Source organism: Sinohyriopsis cumingii, chromosome 3 (genome assembly GCF_028554795.1).
Source record: "Sinohyriopsis cumingii isolate HCF-2022 chromosome 3, ASM2855479v2, whole genome shotgun sequence".
NCBI classification, from domain to species: Eukaryota; Metazoa; Mollusca; class Bivalvia; order Unionida; family Unionidae; genus Sinohyriopsis; species Sinohyriopsis cumingii.
Window position 1 is genome coordinate 56,929,452 of NC_142963.1, and position 27,784 is coordinate 56,957,235.

At 34.7% G+C, this 27,784-nt stretch overlaps 1 protein-coding gene across 1 annotated transcript in view; it reads right to left on the reverse strand.

Annotated features, from left to right (window-relative positions):
• The window catches only part of LOC149802901 (cadherin-87A-like), a 156,072-nt gene that overhangs the window by 72,494 nt on the left and 55,794 nt on the right, over positions 1-27,784 (reverse strand). Inside the window, exons 17-22 of the mRNA XM_089952392.1 lie at positions 24,223-24,463; positions 17,916-18,064; positions 10,638-10,716; positions 9,288-9,360; positions 1,203-1,381; positions 471-597 (exon numbers count right to left, since the gene is read on the reverse strand). Coding sequence (XP_089808518.1) covers positions 471-597; positions 1,203-1,381; positions 9,288-9,360; positions 10,638-10,716; positions 17,916-18,064; positions 24,223-24,463 — 848 coding nt within the window. The remainder of the gene's footprint in view (positions 1-470; positions 598-1,202; positions 1,382-9,287; positions 9,361-10,637; positions 10,717-17,915; positions 18,065-24,222; positions 24,464-27,784) is intronic.

Sequence of the window (27,784 nt, forward strand, 5' to 3'; positions counted from 1 at the left end):
TACTGGTGCAAGATGAGTGTCATCTGAGGACTTGAAGAAAGAAAACAAACCATGTATTATTTCCCCGTATATATTGTACATAACAGATAGAAGGCCTCAAGGTAGATTAGTTCTGTAACTAACTGAGTTACCTTCTCTAAATATAGTCTTTATTATTATCATTATAGTTATAAAAAAATTTCAAGTCCTCAACATAGCCAACTCTGTATTCCTAAAAAAGTCAAAATGAATTCTCCCTTTGATCAATCTATGATCATTGATTAATATTTTAGACTATGGTCTGCTGGTGCATTATTCAATGGCAGGCTGTGCTCTCTGCAGTTCCAACTGAATGACATTTACAGTTTAATACAGTCATGGAGATAATTCAAAATCAATTTTGTTAATAACAGTTGGAAATCCAGGAATTTTAAAGAGAACTGATGGCATTGGATTATCAATACTAGGATGCATCAGTACAGATTTCTTACCATCTGGAATCTGAAAGAGGTATACAGACACATTGAACACTGGAGGCTTGTTGTTTGAATCGATGAGATTTACAATTGCTGTGGCAGTGCTGCTTAGAACTGGATTGCCCTGATCCTGAGCGACAATCTGGAACAATAACACATACTAACAATGCTAATACTAATACTACTACTACTAATAATATGACTAATACTGATAACATACAAAAACTAACAACAATACTAATACTAATGATAATAGTAATATTAATAACAAAACAAATATCAATGATAAGACTAATGCTGATAACAGTACTACTAATAATAATACCAATAACAATACTAATAAAAAAAATAATAGTTAAAATACTACATCAAATGTAAATTTACAAAGAATACTCTAAAATAAATTTATAATGACAACTAAAATTGTAGAATATAAAAAACAAAAGTTATTATACACTCAATTGGTATGCATTCAGTGTTTTTCTAAACAACATTATACAAACCATATGCCTATGTCTTTCATTTCTGTAATTTTTAGGATATTAGACAATTCTTTATTTGCCAAAAAAAACTCTTGTTACTGGTAATTATCCTTTTTGAATTTTTTATACCAAAGTACTGCGTTTGAAAAGTTAATTCTCAATGTAGTGCTACTACATTTAAATATTTGAAATGCAGGTTTTTTTTCTTTAGTGAAAAAACAATGACAAGAAATAAAAATGTAGGAAATTTTAACATTTAACATACCAGGATTTCGTACATGTTTTTCACATCATAATCCAGCTGTGCTTTGTTGCTGACCTTTATGACCCCATTAATATTGTCAATCACAAAATGACCTTGACTTCCAGCACGTATGTAATACAGGACTTGGCCACTGGATCCAGAATCTGCATCTGTGGCTCTCACCGTCAGTACAAAAGTGCCTATTGAATTGATATGACAAGTGTTGTAATAGGAAAATTTGAATGTGTACAGATTTTTTTCACTGTGTAGAGCTTTCTTTTGTCCAATAGGTTCCCCTCTGTCACTCTTTTGTGGATAATGTGCCTGGGATGCTTTTGAAAGCAATTTTATACAAGTCAATACCAAGGAAAGATCTGTACAAATTCTAATAATTAAAAATTACTTTCTTTTTCTTTACTGCCATTTTCAAATAACTTTAAAGTTAACAATTTTTTAATAAACCAGAAATGATCATATCAAAATCGCCAAAATGCTTGAAAATCAAAGCATAGTTAAACAGGTAATCTATGTTATTATCTGCCAATTAATCAATCAATCAATCAATCAATAAATAAATAAATAAATAAAGAAGACTTTTTACTGGTATTGGTGGATGTATCACAAAAGGCCTACTCAATACAGTTTGTTATGCAGGGTCTTAAACTGAAGAACTTGTGTTGGGTAAGCAAACTTGAGAGAAAACGAGTTTCCAGAGTGAGCAACTCCTGGAAATTAAATTCATTCAAGGTCTAATCAATAAAAAGTTGTCAAAATTTGGTTGAAATCAAACAAGCAAAGTTGGTGATTATTTGTCTCATGCCTATCAAAGTGAGGTCTCAAAAGTTTATCATAGTATCTATGACCTTTAAGACAAAGCTGGCAGACATGTAAAGTAAGTGAGCCTGATTGCCCCATTTCAACTGGCACTAGTGGAAAAGCACAAAAAAAGAGTAGAAAACAGTTGGCACCACTGACCTTGAAGATAAATCCTAGACAATGATACACAAGATGCCATAAAACTGAGAAGCACAAGTTTATCCAAGTACCTCAAACAGATTCTATGATATATAGCAAAAAGAAAAAAAGATCTTAAAATATCATCAATAGCCCTATGCTTTGAGGACAAGATGCCAAACATGCAATGCAACATATCTTGCTGTTACAATATAAAAATATACAAGCTTTGTCCATTTAGCTTATACAGTCTCAAGCTTGAAAATGTAACTGAAACCTAAATATTGGCCTGCAATCTGAAACCAATATATTGACCCATAGACCTGAAACCTAAATCTAACTCATAGACCTGAAACCTATATAATGATTTATAGAACTGAAACCTAAATATTGACCCATGGACCCAAAGCCTTAAGACTGACCCCTGGACCTAAAATCTAAATATTGACCCATGGGTCTGAAACCATAATACTGACCCTTGGACCTGAAACCTAAATACTGACCCATGGACCTAAAACTTTAATTTTAAGCCATGGATCTGAAACCTAAATACTGACACATAGACCTGAAACCCAAATATTGACCCATGAACCTGAAACCTTAATTATGACCTATGGACCTGAAACTTAAATATTGACCCATAGACCTATAAACCTTAATTATGACCCATGGACCTGAAACAAAAATAATGACCCATGGACCTGAAACCTTAATACTAACCTGTGGACCTGGAATCTAAATATTGACCCATGGACTTGATCTTGATGATAGGACCCCTCAAAGTGGTATCTGACACACCTTTTAGTGATGACATAGAATTATGCATGTACCATATATACTAATTTATAAGTAGAGTCAAACTGCAAACAACAAAGATCCTGATCTGCTATCGCATAATCCACCTGCAGACCAGAGTCTATGTTGTTTGTTCTACTGATTATACCTAACAAACTGCACAGACCCAGATCTGCCAAATCATTAGCTTTATCTGCAGCTAGACTTGTCTTATAAATGAGTAAATATGGTACCAAGTTTCATCCCTTTATCTCAAATGATTCCAAAATTACAGAGTGAGTGTAAATGAAAAAAACACCATGAGATTGACCTTGAAAACAATACCCCAATGTGGTATACAGTGAAGCTGCTTTTAGTGCTTTTATTTGCTTTAATGGCACTTGCAACAAATCATTGGCTTTATCATGCAGAGAAAATGGAGACAGGTACATTTTCCAAGGACACACCATGACAGCTGACACAGGCTACAACACAGTTGCTAATGATAACATATAGGTATACCAAGTGGCTACAATGCAGTTGCTAATGATAACATATAGGTACACCAAACTGGATCCCTTAATCTCAAACACATCGGAAGTTAAAGCATAATGAAAAACCTAAAATGCTGAACTGTGACCTTTTCCTTGAAGATAGGAACCCCAAATTGGTTCACATCTTTTGAAGTTTATAAGAATACACCATTTCATTATTTAAAGCCAAAATGCTATCGCTTATCGTACATTTCACCATTCTTCCAATCTAACTAAAGTCAGGATGGAAGGAAATTATTTGCCTGAAAAGCTATCTTACAGAAACTGTTCTTTGAAATAATCAAGAAGTTAGAGGTGCATCCTCTTTATTAAGTCAATGAAGTCACTCCAAATTCTGTTTTTTTTTCAAAAGTGCGCCAAAAGTAGTGATGTGATATATTCAACAAATTCCATTAGTGACTAATCTAATAACAACATTTGCACTTGAAAAAGTGTGATGGGATATTATAATATTGAACCATGACCCTTACCTTGAAACCATGAAGATAGCACTACCAACACGGCACCAAAAAAAACTAGATGATGATGTACCATCATCCCTTAATCTCAAACAACTTTAAAATTATACAGCAATAGGGAAAGTGAGACAGAAAATATAAAATACTTCATAACCTTGATGATATCTCCTGAAATATAGTATGTTACACACCTTTTAGTGATGATGTTCAAGTACAGCAAGTTTTTCATCTCTTACTTTCAAAACAACTATAAGAGCTATAATTGGAAGCAAATGTTTGATGAAAATCTAAAATATTCAGCCATGAACTTAAGGGCTGTTATAGTAAAATATACTTGGGACCCATGATGCACTTTAAATGTAGAGTAGTCACACATAGATGCAATTTATAACGTTGTATAATTTTCATATGAACTCTGTGTAATCAGAGTTGTTGTTGTTGTGGGATTTAACGCCATTTTTCAGCACACGATAGGCTATGCATGGCGGCCAGTATTAATGGTGGAGGAAGAACCTGGGAAAACCCCGGGGAAGAACCACTGACCCTAGAGAAGCTACTAGCAAGCTTTCTCACATACCCACATTGGCCGAATCCTAGACTCGAACCCACGCAGACAGAGGTGAGATGGTAGTGATCCATAACGGAAAGCGCTTTAGACCACTCGGCCACTCAGGGCCCCCTGTAATCAGAGTACCCTGGTATATATTTTTTTAAAAGTGCCTTCCCTGGGAACCATGTATGTTAAAATGGAATGGTCTTAACTTTGAAGATAGGATCAAAAATGTGACACAGATTCAAGTGTTAATGTATAATGCCAAGTTTCACCCCTTAATCTTGAAAGGCTTTCAAGTTATAGAGCAAAAAGGAAGGTGTGGAGGAAAACTTCAAATAGCGAGTGATGGCCATGACCTTGAAAATGGGACACCCAATGTGGTTCTAAAGATGATGAACAGGTATACCAAATTTCATTCCTTAATCACAAACAGCTTTAAAGTTATAAAGCAGAAACAGAAATTATCCCAATGGATGAAAAGGCTGATATCATCCCTCATCTCTTCAGATAATCATTTGTAAAGTTATGATGCAGAAACCCAAGACAGAAGAATGAACAATCAGGGGTTACAATGGTTTTAAGTAACTTGTGGAATGTTGAAAGTCAAACTCCTTGCAAGTTTCACAAATATAAAACTGCATACCAAATCTAGTTGAAATCCAATAATACTTGGTGAAACTATGCTGTGGAAATCAAAGTCATGAGGAGAGATTAATAGCAGCTTGCTGGTTTCTATCAATGAACAGTTCTTAAAGTTGAATATGGAAAATGTAGAAAACCTTACAACAGTTGGAATGAACAAAAAATTCAAAGTATATAATACAGGAAATGTGAATATTTACAGAAAAAAAGAATAAATCCCCAACACAAGTACCTGTGACACCCATGTGATTAATAACTGATCTCTAATGATGGATAGAATAGTTTTTATTAACAGCTGGTAGCCAGCTAAAAATAAAACTCTGCTTGCACGCATTGTAACAATGAAGCCATCAATTTTTACTATTAAGACGGCAGTATTTATTCCATTCCTTCACTGACCAACCATGCAGTATACTTTATAATTTCAGTCAGCTTTGTAAAAGAGGATTTAAAGACTAAGTTCCACAACTTTTGAATGATTGCACACTGAAAGAGAGAGACAACAATCAAATCATCTTAATGTACATTTCAATGTCTTTAAGTTGAAGATTATATAAAATATATACATGGAATAATTGCCTATTTTCTGTTTTGTATATTATCATTCTCAATGACGTACTTTAAATCAAGTTCAGGCTGACAGATTAAACTCATCAAAATCATTCATTTTAAAACAAAAGATTTTTTAATCACCAAATATTTTCAATTCGTACCCATTTTCATTGCAATTAACATGTATGCAAAGCTGTATACTTGTTTTGTTACGAGTCAGAGGAAAGAATGATTTTGATATGGCTGAGATGTATTCATCAAGTTCTTTCCCCTAACTCAGAACAAAATGCAAATGTGGCTTTGTATTTATTACATAATCCCTTTTTATGCTTCATGGATATTTTTAGCTTTAATGCATGAATGAAATTCAAAATGAGTTGGGAAATATAAAAGTTTATTTCACTGCATTTAAAAATATCTATGTGTGGACATCAAACAAGATACCGAAGTAGTTCAAATATGGAGGGAAATACAGATTGATGCCAGATCAAGTTTATAACATTCAATGGATGTATAATAAATAATTTGAACAGTTCTAGAGAATTTCTTTTCAAGGACTTTTCAAACACTTCCAAAAGTCTCAAGATGTATTTTGTCCTACTGAAATTTAGTTAAGTATATTTAATTTTCAATGTGTGCTTGGCCTTTGTCTGTAACTGATGGTAGAAGACTGTCCAACCTGACTATTCTCATGCCATTTGTCATGTTTGTTAGCTATAAATAAGCTGTTAAAACTTATGACCCACATTCTGATCATTTTATTGTTTCTGTTGATTTTATACAAGGTTCTGGTAAGCAAAATTACTAATTCCCATTTTAAGTTCAGACTGGAATTATTTACCATCATACTCTGATATAACTTGAAAGGAATCATTTATTTAAATTACAAAGTGCTCATTGACTATTTAGACTAAACACTAAATTGAGATTACTTAACTCATTCAAAGGCATTGGATTATATCTTGGTTATAAATCAAGACTATTGGTACATCAATACATTTGATATTGGAATTTATTCGGATGACTCCTTACTTCTGGATTGATATAACTTTTAGGACTATTTGGGATCAAATTTCCAATATTCTGAGTTCCTTTTAAATTTTCACTGTTTGCCTTCAAGGGAAATAAATTGTTTGTTGACTTTAATAGAAAAAATGCATGTTTTTTTTTCTTTCCTGTTACATAGTTTAAAACCATAAAGTCATAATGACACACTATTTTCGTAACTGCCAGTGCTGTGTGTCCTTTCATTCACCCAATATTTGCCTAATTTTAAAAATTATTTGTTAAAAATATGCAAACAATCAAAGCTTTTAATGTATAAAAGTTATATATATATTATTTGGATATATTTTATTCTGTTAGGGACATTTTCATTCCCTTACATAAATTCAAGGAGTTTAGTTGAAATTCAGGAAATTTTCAAGAATAAAACAAGCTATTTTTAAATTCAAGGATTTTCAAAGGTTGAGCAAACTATGCAATATAACTCAATTCTGTAACCACAGAAGGTATGAAAAAATGTTTTGTCTGCAATCAAAACTATCTCCCATGATTTTGACATTTGACCTTTGGTCTTACATCTCTAGATATTTAATGTTCCTTAATGAAGCTCAATGCAAAGTAAAATGACAGCTTCTGATATAATCCAAATGCAGCCAGTTCACTTTGTAAAATATTTTTAATTGGGCAGATATGTCATACTTGCAGTTTATGCCACATTACTGAGTTACTTTTAAAAATGATCAAACATTATGACAAATGAGAAGAATTCAATTTTTTAAGTCTTAATACAGCTACCCCTTGTTATAATTGTAGTTTGGGTCCATAACTGCTGACAATGTTATATACCAAACTGTTATAATGAGTACTGTGATATGTATAGAACCATAATATATTGAGAACTGTGATATGTATGGAACTGTGATATATTGAGACTGGTGTAATATACCAAAGCATGGTATGTTTGGCACTATCAAAATATGTAACACAAAGGTGCTTTGCAAAGGAAATTAATATAAAAGACTAACTTTTTGCTTTTAGCCCATACTTTTATTCAGTAGTATCATTTTGGTCATGGGTCCATAGTGGTACCATATTATATCTGGAATCATTTTATATGACATATCTTATAACAGGGGAGAGCTGCATGATTGGGTAATTGACATGCTGGTGCATACAACCCTCTTAAATGCAATCTTTGTGATAGGTCAACTGTTACAAATTTTCAGTATGTTTTAATATGCAAATATTACTGCAAATACATGATTGTATGATCCAACTATAGGAAAAGTATGGTGTACTATCTTATTCTTTGTAACAGATAAATTAGAAAATTAATAATTATTGGAAGTCAAAAGGTTTTTATCCTGTTTACATAATATACTAACTGCTATATATTTTACACCAGTTCAAACACTCTAATAATTCCCAGTCAAGTATATTTGATGTTCATTGTGTGTTACTTCATTCTCTTGCCACTGAATACTACAGGTATTTCTGCAGCTCCCTAGTTTAGTTAAAGTAGTTCACTTTCTCAAATGCAGCTCTTTAGCCAAGTTCACACTCAGAGTTAATGTCCCTGTTACAACTCCACTGTGGCACCTTGATTGGTATATGCAGCTCCATAACTAGTAGGACTAGTACAGCTCCATATTTAGTTGGATTGGTATAGCTCCATCGCTAGTAGGGCTAGTACAGCTTCATAGCTAGTTAGACTGAAACACTACAATAACTAGTTGTACTGGTACTGCTCCATAGCTAGTAGGATTAGTACAGCTCCATAGCTAGTTGGACTGGTACAGCTCCATAGGTAGTAGGACTGGTACAGCTCAATAACTAGCAGGACTAGTACAGCTTCTATAGCTAGTTGGACTGGTACAGCTCCACAGCTAGTTGGACTGGTACAGCTCCATAGCTAGTTGGACTGGTAATTAGTTGCACTGGCACAGCTCCAAAGCTAGTTGCCCTGGTACAGCTCCATAGCTAGTTGCCCTAATACAGCTCCACAGCTAGTTGCACTAATACAGCTCCATAGCTAGTTGCACTAATACAGCTCCATAACTAGCTGTCCTGATACAGCTCAAAAGCTAGTTGCACTGGTACAACTCCATAGCTTCTTGCATTGGTACAGCTCCATAACTAGTTGCACTGGTGCAGTTCCTTAGTTGCACCATAATCTAATGCATTTTTCTTAATTTGTATCTTGTATTTTTTTATATGTTTACAAGATTGTCAGCTGCATTTGGTGATTGCATGCCACACAGTTGATTCCAATATATGCCAAAAGTAAGATGTATATATCAGTTATATATCTGAAGAAAAAATATTTTAGGTACCATTTCTATTAATTGTGTATTGTGTAAATGTAGATGCAAGGCTGGAGTCACGAACTTATCCATTAGAGTCACTACTCTTAGAATAAAGTTGTCATTAATTACCTTCAATTCATTAAATTTGTTTCTTCAAAATGAACACATTCCTCATTTGCATTTTCAAGATTCAACTTATTATGTTTGTTACTGCAAATTTATCTCCCATGAGTGATATTTCAATGACTGGACAGTGAATGTGGATTTGAAGCAGATAGTAATGGGCAGCTCTGAAAAGGAGATAATACCTTCTGGTGCTGTTTCATTAATTGTTGCTCTGTAAACTTGATTAGTAAATACTGGGTAGTTATTATTCTCATCCTGAAAAAAGAAAATAGAAAATAAAAATTGTGAAAAAATGTCATAAGAGCTACATATCAGTTATTTTGATTTACATAAGGAAAAATGGTTTAAAGCAACCAGCATGTGAACACCGCGGACAAAACAAAAAGATAATACCAAAACCAATTTTGTACAAATATACAGAATTACAACTGGTATCAAATTCATAAATTTTGTTGTTCCTGGTTATGATCACTACTTATATTTTCCATGATTACCACCACACAATGTCACCATCACAATCCTATCCAACCATTTTAATCATCACAATTGTTGTTATAACCATGACCAGCATCAGCACCACAATGCTGTCACCACTAATCAATGCTCTAAGTAATTATTATATTTTTTGGATGGTGGAATGGGAATGGTTATTTGCAAGATTAGTAAATTCATGGGTACAGATGTCCCCAATTTTTCCACCCTCATTTTGTTTTGCTTCAGCGATACACAATTTTGCTAAATAACTTTATCAGGAAAGTTATGTCTTCCCATTATCTCAGTTTACCATTCTTTTTGAGGGTATGAAACCTTAGGACCAACAAAGTGATTCCAAGATTTTGAACATGTCCAGGGCAATCTGTTTAAGACGCAGGAATAGCCATTATGATAGTTACTCTAAGTACTCTAAAATTTGGCATCTTCTAATTGATTTTAACCAATTGGGGATTTAAATATGTTATAGGGACATGGTAGGATTCAGGATGAGCAAACAATCTGGATCACTGATATCTGGATTATCAATGTTCTACTGTGCTGATTTCTACCCACATCAATAGGCATCTGATGACACTCATTAATGAAGCAGTAAGAGAGAAATTTTGCAAGAAACTGAAAGTTAATGAAGACCAAGGTCCAGGACTAGAAAAATCAAGGTAGGCCAGTGTTTTTTCTTTTCCAGAGAAAGAATTAATTGACTATGTCTTGATAAATTCATCATTACTAATAAAATGTTAGATTACTTGTGTTCTGAATACTTTTATTGCTAACTGTCTAGTTTTTCAATATTTATAGAATGCTTAAGTGTACAATCTGAGAAATGATCAAGGAAATACTTCCAACATTTTCAGCTGTACCATGGTGTTTTTGGCTATGACCTACAAAAAAACTTTAAGAAAAATGTTCATACCATAATACCTCCATAAATAAAACATAATTTTAAAAGCACTTTACAGTTTCTATGAACTTTACAAAAGTATCCTTTGTAACGTTTTCTTTTGACACATGACTCGCATTAGCCAAAGACTTGTACTTACTCTAACTTGGACAATGATTTTTGTGTCTGTGGACTGGGCAGGAATATCACTGTCAGTGGCTCGAACTATCAATTCAAAACTAGAAAAAAGAAGGAATTAAAAATCACAACCCACTATAAAAGCTGTATTTTTCTTATCATTATATTTCTGCAAAGTCTTTGGTGTCTAAAAATAGGAAGCACATTCTAAGGAAAAAGTAATGGTGATTTAAGTACAAATACTTGTCTCATTTTGGCATTTTAACAAAATACTGAGAGGTATGCAGTGGTCATTACCTACAACATTTAGATAATAATAATAATAATAATAATAATAACAATAATAATAATAATAATAATAATAACAACAACAATAATAATAACAACAATACTACTACTACTAATAATAATAATAACAATCATAATAATAATAATTTTATTTAAAGAGAGTAAAACAATTAGCTGAAGAATTAATCTACTTTGAGGCTCTTATAGAAATGAATGTATTTAGATACAAATGCACATGTATATACACATGCATAGCTATACATAGAAGAATGTACATGCATAGACAAATTATATTTACTTTCTTTCCTTTCACCATATAGATACTCACCCATACATATTGAAGCCACACAGTCAATATACATGTAATATGCAATTAGTGACAACATAGATGAGTAGTATATTTAATGATGCCCAGAGGCATTTATTAATACACCGCATCTCTGACACCACTGGAAATAGTGGGTTTGGAAGAAGGAAACAAAGATACTATTCCAGAGCAAAGTTCCAGAGTATTGGAAACTTTTTTAAATTCCTTATTTGGTTTAGGAATTTAATACTTTTTGATAGACATGGTTCACAAGCGGGGAGTATTACCAGGTTGCCTATACTGGAACAGTGATTGTAAAATATTCAGGAGTGCTATTATTTGATTTCCTGTACATTGATTTGCCTTTTTTCAGCCAGATTTGGTCTTTAATAGGTAATATTTTTAACTTAACAACCAAATTTTCCTTGCTTTCTTTTGGAGTGATATTAGCCCAGATGCTCTTTTTGAACATGCACTAGCTTGCTATGTTTTTATCACCTGAATTACCCCAAACTATTTTATAATAATCCATATAGGGTTGTATGTTACTGTTATACAAAACTAATTGCAGCTTTGTATCCTGTTTGTGATATGTGGTCATGGTATGTGAAGTAGAATGTAGAGTTGTGATATATGGTCATGGTATGTAAAGCAGAACGTAGACTTGTGATATATGGTCATGGTATGTAAAGTAGAATGTAGAGTTGTGATATATGGTCATGGTATGTAAAGTAGAATGTAGAGTTGTGATATATGGTCATGGTATGTAAAGCAGAATGTAGACTTGTGATATATGGTCATGGTATGTAAAGCAGAATGTAGAGTTGTGATATATGGTCATGGTATGTAAAGTAGAATGTAGACTTGTGATATATGGTCATGGTATGTAAAGTAGAATGTAGAGTTGTGATATATGGTCATGGCATGTAAAGTAGAATGTAGAATTGTGGTATATGGTCATGGTATGTAAAGTAGAATGTAGAGTTGTGATATATGGTCATGGTATGTAAAGCAGAACGTAGACTTGTGATATATGGTCATGGTATGTAAAGCAGAACGTAGAGTTGTGATATATGGTCATGGTATGTAAAGCAGAATGTAGAGTTGTGATATATGGTCATGGTATGTAAAGCAGAATGTAGAGTTGTGATATATGGTCATGGTATGTAAAGCAGAATGTAGAGTTGTGATATATGGTCATGGTATGTAAAGCAGAATGTAGAGTTGTGATATATGGTCATGGTATGTAAAGCAGAATGTAGAGTTGTGATATATGGTCATGGTATGTAAAGCAGAATGTAGAGTTGTGATATATGGTCATGGTATGTAAAGCAGAATGTAGAGTTGTGATATATGGTCATGGTAAGTTGAGTTAAACTGCAAACAACAAATAACCTGATCTGCCATGGCATAACGCACCTCCAAATCAGAGCCGACCTTGTTTGTTCTACCAATTAATCCTAACAAACTGCAATAGATCCAGATCTGCCAGTACATAATGTGCCAGACAAACTGGGTCTGTGCATTTTGCAGCTGGACTCATCTTATAAGTGAATATATACAGTACTTCTCTGAATTCTATGGAGTTATCTACTACCTTTTGTAAAGATATTTGAAGGAAAACTATAGTCATTGTCAAGAAACCAAACTGTTAACAGATTGTCATGTCAGTAGCACAATACACTGGCATATATATGTCATCTTGCATGAATACTGATCAAGTTACAGTCTAGGTACCAATTTCTGATTGTCACATTTTGATTGATTACTGACATCTGGAAAAATGTAGGCTTTTAGGGTGTGTAGGGTCAACTAATTTAATTATGCCTGTTGTTATTGCCTTTTCCAGGACAAATTTACACTCATCCACATTTAGAAAATGTCATCCTCTTATGAACAGAACATTCTAGAAACCCTAGAACAGAAGGAACACAAGCTCATTCTGATGCCCATAATATTGGCTCATATATGCAGTAGCCATCCTCTTTTTATTATTTGTGGGATATCAGAACAGGATGTGAGTAGGGAGCTTCACAATAGCTACAGATAAGCATTAGTTCCCCCCGATACATTTTAATAACAGTAATAGATTACCTATCTCTACTGCATTGTTGAATTTGCCAGATCAGAGGGGAGTTGATGAGCTGAAAAAATGGTATAAAAATGAATAAATTCACCTTTAAGATAGGGATGTCCACTACTGCTAAGTTGCTGGCAGATTGGACCACTCCACTATTTGTGCAGCAATTATTTGGCCCAAGGAAAAAAATGTCTTCACTCCGATGCACCAAAGATCAATGGTAGTATGAGTTGGCAGTAGTATGTGACTGCACTAATAACATATTCCAATAACAAATGAGTTAGACACATGAAGCAGCAACAGCCCAACATCGCAAACTCTAGCCCTCCAAGATCAGCTGGATCCTCAGTGAACTCTAGTCCACCAAGACTGACAGGACATCCTTGTCCTGCTCTTGCCTCCATGAGTCTGGACTTTCACAACCCACCTTTCTTTCTGTTAAGAGAAGATCTGGTTTGGGGTATACTCATTTCACAACTTCTCGCAGGGAGTGATGGGACTGCCCCAAGCAGAAGACTTTGCAGTAGGATGAGAATCCTTGGGCATCTCCATCCCCCAACTCAACACAAGTAGATGATGTAGGTGGGTCAACAGCCTGCATCAATATTGCTACAAGGCCAAGGCATGGGTGTCCAGTGTGTCCATTATGCCATATATCAGAAAGACAATTCACTTCCCTGAAATGGATGCCATCGCATTCCATAGGCATTAAGAGGGATCACCAGGAAGGGGGGGTGCAGATAAGATAACCTTCTCTGTTTTGTTGTGCATACGCCGAATCCCTTTTCTCAAGATGATTGATCAGCAAATAGTGAATGGGAGGTATCGACCTGATCCCGGTCCCTATTCCAACTGGGATGTAATGACTGGTGACTAGTGCTCAAAGACCAGCACCCAGTGCACAGTCAATGACCAATCAGGTGGCTCTGATCTGATGAAGGAGCCTCCTCAGAACTTGCAGAGTGAGACCACTTCTCTTCACTTCCATATATCATCTGCTTTGTTGTCTTTGCTGGGCTAAGTGCTTTGAGAATGTACTGCTCTTCTCTCATAGGATCTGTGTGTATTTGTGTCTGTGTGCTTGCAGGTGCACATACACAACCCAAATCCTGCAACTACTAAGTTAGATTTACCATCAGAGCTCTTATGGCCTTACAAATCTCCTAAAGTAAAGCCCCCATCTTTCCCAGGATAAAAGAGTCTTGCTCTAGAACCCAAAGATGGATACCATATCATCTTGGGATTTAGGAAGTAAGGAGGTAAAAGACCATTCTTCCTCCATTTATATGTGTACTGATTCTGCCATATGAGAGACCTTGAGGATTGCCCTTATTTCCAAGAGGACGATGTGAAGGGTTCCCCAACCTGACAAGCTTGCATCTGAGCAGATTCTGACCTGAGGTTGTAGTGCTTCCAATGGAATTCCTAGTGCTAGCCATTCTCTGTCCTGCTGTTGCATCAGGTTATGCCCTTATTTTATTGACATCTTTATCTCCTGATCTAATAGATAAGAAACTGGAAACTACAGGGTGCATGTAGAGGCAGCCAAGATTCATGAGATCATGAAGAGGCTGAGGTGTTGAAGTAACTTTCTCACCATATTTGGAAGAAGCTTTCTCCAATGCTAGGCCAATGCAGTCAATGTATTTGGGAGAAAGATGGGCTAGGTTCATGTGGGTGATGAACTCCAGCATCACCAACTTTATCTGATAAGTGACCAGCTATTTCTGCAATCATCAATAATTGGGGTAAAATTCTGAAGGACAAATGTACATCATCCTCGTCCTTATCAGCTAAGTCAGAATGGTTGGTGCCTTGAGAGTCCTCTTCCTCCAGTGGGTATGTTTTGAGATATGTCATTCCATATGGCAAAGATGCTGCCGCCTCATCAGAATGCACTGCCAAAATATCTTCTGCACTGGAAGGTTAAGAAAGGTGGTTTTGAGACATTCCAGACTATTTTGTACACTAATATGGTGGCATGGCATGGCTGGCTAAGGTGGTATGGCCGGCTTGGTGGGGCAGCTTGGCTGATTAGCCTCTTGCTCTTAACTAGCGTTACATGTGGCGTCTGGTTGGTTGTACAGTCTGGGCATCAAAGTCATCATAAGACATCATTCTTGATGATATAGATGAATGATGTTTGACAAATGAATCATACCATATCAACTGTGACCAAATGGCTGCAAGGTTCTGTTGGCAGCTGGGGTTGAAAATATATTACTGTGATCAGTACGTTGGCCGAACAGCTGGGCAAGTTGTTCAACAGCTGGGGCAGTAAATATTTCACCATAAGAACGATGCTGGCCAGATCTATTTGCAAAATCATAGGACACTGCCATATGCCCAGTTTCACTGCCTATATCATATCTGAGCAGGAGCTGGGCTCATACCCAGTGGATTGCCTAGATTTGTTCAATGCAACTTTGTCGTATTTGCTTGTTCACATTCTTGTTTACAAAGCTTTATAGATCATGTTAATCATCCTTAATTTATAATCTCTGTTAGTGTCCATCTGCAATATATCCTCAGTACAAAGCAATTAACAGGTGGAGGGGAGGCATACCTGTATTGCTGGCTAACCTAAATAATGTGTCAGAAGGAGGGTGTAAACTTAAAATGTAGATTTGAATGAAGCACTTTTTCCTTGCCATTGAGCTGCTTTTTAAGAACATGGCACCATATGTCTTCTGTCCATAAGGAGCATACCTTACAGGTTTTGAATGATGAGCATTTAGTCTAAGCAAGGGAGGATTTATGATTGTCTACCAAAACCTTAAAATGCTTGCACATTTTTTACATTTCATAGCCATGTTTCACAGACTATCTGAAAATGTAAGGAAGAAAACACACCTGATGTAAATATAATGTGAGATAATGGCTTATGAATATAAAAAAATGAAAGTATAAATAGTTAGATGTCCTAAATGAACAATAATCTGTGAATGGAAAAAGCATAACTGTTACTGATGGAATTAACAAGGATTAAATAAACAGTAATTAAATATACACTGTTAATATTATAAATATATCCGAATACTGTGATAATGCAAATTGGCAATAACAGCTGTACTGTGGTACTAAGTAGCTGCAATATGGCGTTATTGACATAAACATGTCATATGAAGTGGTAACAAATTCACAAAATATTTGAAATTTCACCAAAATACAAAAACTATTTAGTATACACTACTTAGTATGATCATCTGACTTACTACAACACCAAAAAGTACTTTCAGATGGCTGGCTAACAGAAAAGGATAAAAATTCATTCATTCTTGGAGACCTGTTGACAGTCTGCAGCAATTTTTGTTTCTGTTTTTGGGTTTAACACTCAGTGCAAGATGGGCTATAACATAGTGGCCAGTATAACTGGTGGAGGAAGAACTCAGGAAAAACCCAGCAAGAACCACTGACCCATGAGAAACTACTGGCAGCTTCTTACATATTGGCTGAGCCTGAGACTCAAACCCATGTTGACAGAGGTAAAATGGCACTAATCAGTAAAGGAAAACTCATTAGACCACTCAACCACCTGGAGCTCCATTCTGCAGCTAAAGTTAAAATTGTATATGGAACACCACTTAACAAGATAAGGCAGAGGTGGGCAACTTTGCAGTGCAAGTGTTGCATACAAAAATTTACACCTTGTCGCGAGCCGCATAGTTCATTAAGTTAAATAATTAATATTTGAAATAGCAAAAACAAAAGGTTTTTCTAAATAACATCATAATTAATTTTCAGTTGTTAATATGTTGTTAATCGTTGAAAACTTAAACTTAAACTTCAAAAGAAGCACATTTATTTGATAAACAGAGTAACATAAACAGAGTCAGTGCAAATGATGACTTATTCCTAGGCCGCATGAAAACCCTTGGTGGGCCACATGAAAGCCCTTGGTGGGCCCAATGCAGCCCGCGGGCCGTAGTTTGCCCACCCCTGAGATAAGGGAGGTATTCTGTATGAGTTACCTTCCTTTGTTTAGACAAAATATAGACATACTTTTCAACTCTACAGGAGGGCTGGATTTAGGTAGGTAGCAGTCCCAATTCCTAATGTTAATGTGATTGGATAATGTACTTGATGAAGAAAGGAAGGATACTCTTTAATAAAATAGTATCATAATTATGCCTAAAATGTCACAACACAGCTTATGCATGACAAATAAATATAAATATACTAAGGACTGAACACGGTAATAATACAGAAAAAAGGTTCTGATTGCCAGAATGAAATTTTTTTCTGATTAGAGCATCAACAAATTCATAAATGGTGTCCATGGAAAAGAGGATGGCTACTGTGCATGGGCCTATGATGTGGAAATCAGACTGTATCTGTATTCTTTGTGCTCTAGGCTTTCTAGAACATTCTATCCATGGAAGGCTGGAATTTTCTAATGTGGATGAGGGTAATTTTTTCTCTGATAGGTAAGCAAGGCAAAAGTGACAGATATTGTATTACTGCTGTTGAATCTGTGTTTGCACACTTCTGGAACTTATTTTATAAACAATATCTTTTACTCAGGAAGTTAAAGTCATAGTTTTTTGGGCACAAGTATAAAATTCTGCAAAACATCCCTTGAGGGATACATATATGGCATCATTTTCAACTGTCCTCCCACTTACTATCCTGTCTTGTTTGGAGTTTCATCAAAACTGACGTTTCTGGTCATACTAAGGTTACCTCCCCGCAGATCCATTAGGAAAGCAGGTGGGCTGGGATTTCCAGCTACTATCTGGTAAGTGACATTGGAGCCAGACTCTTGATCAAAGGCCTGGAACAAATTAATGACAATATAATTAACTAACTAACCAATTAATCACAGAAGAAGAATATTCCTGCAATTTTATGTATAATGTACCATATTTTAGGTATGCAGAGGTAACAACCCCTACTGATTTGAAATAAGAATATCAGCTTTAAGGAGAGTACTATGAAAGGAACATTATATACCCATCCCATGTTTAACATTCTCCTATGTAGATAACTTACATTTCTGTGTTTAAACCAAATTTCTTTTCTCAGCTGGAGTACATGCTCCACAAAGTTTGGTAACTGTACATGATGGAGAAATGCAGTTATTGTATGGAAACTATTTTTCTCCTTTCAATAAGTGTGAACTTGATTTTTGACCTTTCAAACCCCACAAAGTTTGGAAACTGGACATGGTGGTCAATTAAAGTTATTATGCACAAATTGTTTTTCTTCTTTCAGTGAAAGTGACCTTGACCTGTGAACTTTTAAGTCCAAAATTGATCGAGTTCTTTCTGTAAAACTGTTCTGCATAAATTGATATCACATGGATGGACATACTGGTAGACAACATAATGGAAAACATAACAAATTTAAATCTTAATATAAAAATAGTAGTCTTCCACATTTTTATTGATTTATCTGAAGCATTAAACCTCAATAATTCAAAGTGCCTTTCGGCTGAAACATGATCCCAACAATCATATTTTTTGTCTTGTGACATACTGAAAAATGACTGCAAATGCATTGCATTGATTCTATCTCAATCCAGTTTCAAAATTATTTTAGTACATGTGTGTTTCTGCTAAGTTATGTACTACCATCATAAGACATTAGTTTTGATATCTTCCTTAAATATTCTCAGCTGAATCAGGGCATAATTTCTGATTGGTCAAATCTCCATTATATTTTGTCTACCACAAACACTTGGGTATGCTTTCATAAAATACTACTACTACTACTACTAGTCTTTATTTAAAGAGGGTAACTAAATACAACCCTTGAGGTCCTCTAAAAAAAAAATACAATTAGACACTGCAAGTGTTCGGATGACCTTGATATACTGGTTGCAGTTCACCTACACAAAATGTTATTACCTACCCATTTAATCTTGCATGGTAGATCTAGCATTTGAAACAGATGTTCAATCCATATTTCTGTATCACACATCACTGTTGCTAATTAGATGTTTTCACTGACATCTGCATGTCAATATTCTTAGATGTACAAATTGAAATGTTAAAAACCCCAACTTTTTCTGAATTTCATTCAAACTACAGTGAAAAATATTTAAAAACATAACAAAAGAGGTACATAATAGATATAAAACCACATCTGCATTTGGTTCTAAGTTTGGGAAAAAAAGAACTTTTTTGATAAGGCATATTAATATGTCTCAGCCTGAGGGTCTTGATGCAACAATATGCCATAATATACTTTGTTTTCTGCCCAATTAGAACAAAATATTTATGCAGTTTTGTGTATTTATCTGACTGGAAAATGGGAATCAGATTGCTATACTTAAATCTGATGTTAAAAATATGAAAGATTTTTCAAATATCAAAATGGTTGTGTAAAGTGTCAAATTTTGAATTGTACTGAACCTTAAAGTTGAATGCATTGAGCATTATAATTTTATTACATTTAAGTCAGAAAAGTCTTTGTGAAGGGTCACTTCAACCTTTCTTCTTTTCTTTCCCCCATGTCAGTGTTAAAGCTTGAAAGGCTAGTATTTATGACTCAGTGAGATTGACCAGGGCATTGTAACACTGTCCTGAGAATGTAAACATTTGAGCTACCAACCATAACCCTTTGATAGGAACCCATGTCAAATTATTATTTTCAAAGGGAAATTGTTATGCACCATAGTTCAGGGATTCTGTCAAAATCTAATAAAGAAATGATTATCTTGGGAAAATTGGCCAGAATAAATGAAGGTGTACACTTTAGAAGTAATGAGAATTGAAAGTGATGACCTTGGTCAAAATTCTTTAGTCTGAAATCCTGAGACAGGAGAAATGGCCCAGAGGAAGCCTAAAAAGAATAATGCTTTCCTTGTTAAACAAGAATAGGGGACCAGGTGGCTGTCTTGTAAAAAAAAAAGACAGGTTTTAGTGCTAGGATGCACAATTTCTAAAAGAGAACAGCATTAAGGTATGCAATTTTAATTTCCATGTAATTTTCTATTTTTCATTGTTTGTTTAATGCAAATGTCTGATATGGCTAGGATCCATATTATGTATCATTTATTCAATTTCATGGAAATCTGTTGATGCTAGAGTTGTTATGCAATTTATCTCTTTAATTTTACAGTTACTAGTTCATTGATAGAACTGACAATCGCATGCTATCCAAATTTCCATAGGTGTAGGATTTCACAGGGTTATATAAAATAATTTCCTTTGTCTGTTAGGATACTGATTATCATGAGTTAATGATGATTGCATATGTATATCTGATTTTGTAATGTCTGAATAATCTTGTAAGTTTGGGATTGCTGCAAGCTAGAAATTTTAGAATTTTATGCAATAGTATTGAGCATGTGATAGCGTAGATAAAGAGATATGGTAACGTTAGATACCGCAAATGTGTTAATTTATGGCCCGTTGCTGTGAAGCGAGGGTGATGTTCTATCGGATGAAGTCAGAATTTATGCAGTGTGGATAGCTAGTATGGTTCTGAGTAACATAAGTGAGGGATTTTATGTACGTGTAGAAAATGATACATACAGAGATTTAGGGGTAATTTTGTCCTTTAAGGAACAGCTTTCTGGGAGAGAGATGGGACAGTTTGAAGACGAAAGTCTGAAAAAAAGAAGTGATGAGTTCATAATAAAGGACTAGGAAGTCCAGGAAGGGACGAAGTGTAGAGAATAGGAAGTTGAGGAAATAGAATTATTTCCACTCCCAACAGGCTATAATATCGAGGGAGGTCATCCTCTAGATAATGCCAGCCAAATCCAATTAACCACCCCATTTACTAAGAGGGCAACATTACAGGTTGGTATCTCTTAATATGCATATTTTCAATACATAATCAAACAGAATGATGTAGTTACATGTGTAAAACAATAAAGAGCTCACTAACAATAATGTGTTTATGAAATTAAAAATAGATACCTTTCTGTAGCAAAATAAGATTTTTTACTTCTAAGCTTCTGAACTGTTCACAATGATCAACTAAATGTTGATCGTATGACAAAATCCTTCTGTACAGAAAGGTATCTAATTTTAGTCTCATAAACTGCAAATGGCTGTAGCAGGTAACAATATTCATTCGAGAATAATGTTTGTTTTGATCAAAACTGTGGCATAGGTGGGGACTGTAGTATTAAACTGAGTAGTCTTTAATAAGGGACAATTCTATTAGCATCCAATATTTGTTTACATTTCATTGTTATTTAAGGCAAGGAATGCTAAAGTGATATAATACACTGGAGAGGATGAACCCAGCCTGAACCCACTGTAGAAATAATTAGAAACATCAGGAAACATTCCAAAAGATCTTGTCTTTTATTCTTCATCAATTAATAATTAATTAATTAATCAATTAATAATTAAAAAATGTACCATGCCTCTGAAACAAACATTTATAGTCTGAATATACCTCCCCATTTGTTTGTACCCACCCCACCAACTGATTTATAAAATGAAAAGCATAAAAGAGATAAACAATGCACAGAACTTAGTTCATTCATTGATTTATAATTTCAAACCTGATTATGACCAGGGGGGCCCTAACACCATTATTGTCTGGAGACATAAAAAGCAGATGATTTAAAAATAATGAAGTTGAATCAGATTTTCATCCTTTTTTCTCCGATTTTAATGCAAGAAATGAATTTAAAAAATTCCCATGGAATAAGTTAATACATTTTATCAGACCCCCTCCCCCTTCTGCACTTCTCAAATTTACATGCTACTGAACTCTTACTAAAAGCATGGTAGTATTCTCTATGTTGCATACAAACTTTATAGCCATTACATTGGAATTAATGTAAACTAATAATACAATGAATTCCCCTACCCCCATGAAATACTGTACATCCATACACAAGTTATCTAGGCTTTTTACTTCTTCTGGCCAATGGAATATCTCATAATTTGTTCTTCATATTAGGATCATTTACAATCAAGACAAATGTTCAGTTTGATAAAACCATGTCTCCCAAGGAGGTTTGATAACTTCCATTTGAATCTATTGAGAAACGAAGCAGAATACTCATCATTCATCAGACATCACAATTTATACCCAAAATGGACAGAGATCTGGAATAATCAGGGTATAGACTGGTTCCACATTATGGATAGGAGCATGTATACTTTGAAGAAGACTAAGAACTAACCAGGCAAAAGTATGAACCCTACATCTCACACCTACTTAAAATCTCCTAAATTAATTAATTCTATACGGTAACTAGAAATGGACCTAGTTCAAGACAGAAATGTGTACCTGCATATATTTATGGAGATATAAGAGGTTTATTTTTGTCAATGTCCATGACGAACAGTACAATAATACATAGCTGCCAACCTTCCAGGCTCACAATTAGTGAAAATAGGGATAAAAAGTCGTGAATTTGGACATGAATTTGTGAAAAATACCATGACAATAACTCCATCCACTCTGACCACTCCGACCGTCAATACTACACTATATCAAGTTCACAAAATAAAAATAAAACACTACATATATGCAGAAATTTTTAATTATCAAGACATGATACTGTGGCAGACTTGAACTTCCTCAACTGCTTGATCGTAAATTTGTTTTCTAAAGAGTTCCGACTTATTGCCTGCTGGTTGATCTTGGGGACTAAAATTGCTGACAAATTTTCTGCAGCTAAGGAGGCCCTAAAGTCTGTCTTACTTTTCCTCACTGAAGAAAATACTCTTTCGCTCTCTCTGTTGCTGTGAGTAATGCACAGGAGCTGCATCATTTTTGGTTCTTCCACAGGAAAGTTTGGAAGCGATTTTCGAGTCTGGGAACATTTGTCATAACAAATGTTTAGCATGGTCTCCAGCTGATAAAGGTAGATTGTGTTCGACAAGAAAACTCACAAATAATGCTTCAGCATTGGTAGCCTGCAGGTCTTCCGCAAATGGTTTAAAATACTCCAGAGCTGAAATCTGCGAATTCTTAATTTTCCCAACTTCTACGTGTCTTTTGCAACCGACATGCTTCCTCACATTGTCTCTGCAATGACACGCTGAGTGCAAAAAGCATGAATGAATATCAATGTTTAATGGCAGAATTCACGACCAATTTTTGATATATATTCCAAATTAAACTTCACTTTTTGGGTAATACATTTCTTTTTCCTTGGTGGTGAAGACATTTTCAAAATCTTACATCCCAGGCTGAATGGTAACTCAAATCAGTGTTTTGACGCATGCGCGAAGCAAATTTCCGGTTAGGCCCCAGTTTCTCTCAAAAGCATTTGTAAAACTACTCTTATACATATAGATTAAAAGAGGCTAAAATGCTTGCTACCGGGCCAACTGTACTAATCGGCTGTAGATCTACTAATATTGTGACCAGCAGTACCGGACCATGTCGGCAAATGCGAATATCACGACTAGCGCTTAACGGGAAATCGGTTATTTTATTAAAGATTTAAAATAATTGAGGATTGGAAAATTCATGAATTTTTGGCTTACGGCGTGAATCCGTGAATCGCTGAAAAAGTCATGAAATTCACACCAAATTTGTGAGGGTTGGCAGCTATGATAATATCATGATGACAAGATGTAGGTCACAATGGCCTTTTTCTTTGGTATATAATTGTATTGTACCCTTTGGAATATACTTATCATGTTTTATGAATTGACAGGCAACAGTGTCCAAGAAACTCTGACATAAAAGGTATAAATAGTCACTTAAGCATGAAAAATGGATCACTATGAGATATGGTTGTTAAAGGGATGTAGTACTTTTCAGGATGTTCATATACATCAGATCAAAGAATAACATGAGCTATATTTTTGTGCCGGCAAGCTAATAATATTGAAATCAGAAATATTGTCATGAAAAACACATATGCCCCTACCACAGTACTAAAACTGGACTAAATACAAAACCAAACTTAGTGACAGACAGACAGACAATGGTTTGACCGACAAGGTAACACTATATTCCCCCCTACAGCTATCATGATGGAGCATAAAGAAATCTGCTTACCTGCACAGTGACTGGTATAAGGAGTGTAGTGCTACTCTCTGTCACAACAGTTTGGTATGTGGATGCAAACACAGGCCCCAAGTCATTGACGTTCAAAACTTCAATATTCAAGGTGATACTTTTTTCAAGTGATGGGGTCCCTTTGTCCTTCGCTATGAAAATTAGAGTGTAAAATTGTGTATCTTCGTAGTTCAGTGGTTCCGCAACAGTTATGGTTCCAGTTACTGGATCTACCCTAAATCTGGAAATTTGAAATAGAATGGTGCATTAGTGTTGACAGATGGAATGGATGATTCTGGTAGGTTTTATGATTTTAAAGAAAACAATGATGAAGAGGTAGAGGAGATCAATATTGTCCCAGTTGGGGTAATGATGGTGCTGTTCATGACAATAATGGTCATTGTGATGTATATGGAGCAAATTATATATATATATATATATATATATATATATATATATATATATATATATATATATATATATATATATATATATATATATATATATGTATGTATATATATATATATATATATATCGGTATCCAATTGAATGTTTTTCTTGCAGAAAATGATAGTTTTGAGGTACTTAAATTCATAGACGGGGGGGTTGACCTCCTTTACTTAGCTGAATGGATTATTTTGAATTGGGTCTTTTAATTTGTTGCTTGTAGTAACTGCAAAGTCTAAACAAGGGTGCCATGAAAAGCACATTATATGTCTGACCCATGTTTAACAGTGCTCTATGTAAACACTAGTAGGCTCTTGTTGAATCAGACACTACTGACCAATGAGTCAAATGACCTGGACTTATAGTCAATGTAAAATGGCCTTTAAGTAAAACAATTTACTGTGCAGAAACCATTATTTTCTCATTAGATTTATGACTGTGACCTGAACTTTACACACCAGAATCAAAAGGTTTCTTTATCGTCTTAAGTATAAGCCAAACACAAAGTTTAGTTAAAGAAATTAAATACTGAAGAACAAAGGTTACCACAATCTTTACCTCTTACTTTGTTGACTCCAAAATCTAAAGGTCTCTTTCAAACCTCAAGTGCAAGCCCTCCACAAGCTTTGCCTAAGTGACATTGTCTAGAACTAAAGTTATAGACTCCTTAATGAAGAATGTCTTTATTAAAATGTTTATAGACTGATTCATTTTGAAAGTTGACATGTTTGTTTTATATTTTATCCTGTCAAAGAAGGATGAAGGGACTTGTAACTCATTATCTGTCAGCTCAACTTTTGTAATAACAAATTCAAACAACAATTTTTTGGAATTAAAATAACAACAGTTTGAATATTTTGACATTGTTTAAAGAGTATTTCCTTTACTTTTATATTATCTGACTTGGAAATTTCAGATAAACAGTGGTTCAAACCAACCACTATTAACAGTCCAAATTTTGACTCTACACTATCTTCTCCCTAACTTCTGAACATTTTGCCCCAGCAAGACAAGGGAAAGAATTCACTTTGCCTAAAAATATGAGTTCAACATGGGTCACAATTTTAAGGTAGTTGTTGTTGTTGTTGTTGTAGGGTTTTAACGCCATTTTTCAGCACAAGATAGGCTATACATGACGGCCAGTATAACTGGTGGAGGAAGAACCCTGGAAAACCACAGGAAGAACCACCGTCCCATGAGAAGCTACTGACAGGCTTTCTCACGTACCAACGTTAGCCGAGCCTGAGACTTGAACTCACACAGACCGAGGTGAGATGATAGTGATCCATAATGGTGAGCACTTTCGATCACTTGGCTACTTGGGGCCCCCATTTTTAAGGTAAAGCCTTCTCTGATAACATGCTTTGTCTGTATTTTCTGTAGGATAGCTGATCACAAATTTTTGTCCCATTATCAAGGACAATTTACTAAAATGAAAAAGGTTGTCCTTTATGCTTTTGATTTATTCTGGCTGAGAGTTCATGAATCTTTCATGTTCTAATAATAAACACTTGCATATGTATAAATCAGACTTCATAATAAAAAAGAAATAATAATTTAGTTGCACATAAAGTTTCTTTTTACATTTAAGGTGACAAAAAAGTTATAATAATTTAAACAGATAATTAAGTGTTGTGGTTTCCTCTTATTGACAAACTCCTTAATTGCAACACAGGTAATAACAGTAATTTGTAAAGAAGAAAAAACGCCGGTAGAAATATACTTTATACACTGATGTTTTCTCCACTTAAGAAAAAATGCAAGTAATAAAAAAAGTACCATTTCAGCCTCCTGTAATTGGTCTCACAATGGTATGACAAAATAGAAGAACATGAAGCTAACTGTACCACTCCCACGATAACTCGTGCCCTGATAACTCGCGAACCAACTTTTAACATTAAGTATCAACTTTTAATATGAAGTCATACAAGTTGTTAACATTTTCTTTCCAAACGACATTCTTAGTACACTATAATTAATGAATTCAGGGAAATTTCGATCAATGAAAATGTCACTTATGCCTTTTTTTATCAAGTGAAATTTTTATTTAGTTCTATCTTTTAGTTCCTTTTAATAATCATAAATGCAGCATGTCGTCTTGCATTTAAACGTAACATGTGTCAATCTACTGTAAGTTATATCTGTGAGCGTTTCTCTGAGAACCTAATTAAGTACCAACCATATTTAAGTATCTGACTAGCGGAAGTATTTGTTGTATTGTTGCACTGAATTAAAAGCTGGCCTCCTCTGTATTATCACATTAATTACATCTGCTGAATCAAACAATGGAAGTGCAACAAATGAAAATTTAAAAGTCATGCAAAACCTACATGCTTAAGATCTAGTGACCTTGTTCGCATTTTGAATGAACTCATTTCAGTTGATCAATCGAATACTTCTCATAAATGTTATTGTGCACGTAATATATTCAAACTACCTTAAATTAACCTACTCAATAATAACTGTGATCAAAGATAGCAAGGCAACTAAATAAATGAATACACTGGAAAATAAAGAGCTTTGTTTCACACATATGGACCATTGTGAGGGAAACTAGTTTCAGAGAATTCCTGAATTGGCACTTAGAGATATTCTCAAGGATTCTAAGAAGTTTCACTATTACTTGCAGTGAAATCATGGCATCTATATTTTATGAACTGAACAACGTAAAAATTGACTTTCATTGTAGATAATTGTCTCCTGAAATAATTGCCACTAGTTTTTGAGAAAAAGAATCTTGTTTGGTAGTGTATCAACAGTTAGTCTGGTTCCCTGCTAAACACTAAAATATTATTTACCACTCAGGGGACAAAAAGCGGTGACATAATACACAAATGTTTTTGAATAAGCGTGGTGGTTATTCAAACTAGTTGGAATACTGTTAATGATCCTCCAGATGTTGGACATTTTGAAAAAAAATGTAATTGATACAGAATAACGAACAATTTCATTAGAAAAAGCACTTTATTGACAATTATTCTCAATGCGATTATAAAATGAGGTTTCAGTCATTAAACAGTCCAGTTCCCACCCCCACCCCTGCGGTTTTCTGACTGTCTAGCGGATATTTTTGGAGGTCCCTTGGTAACTCGCACCCTCACTTATAGTGCGTTCT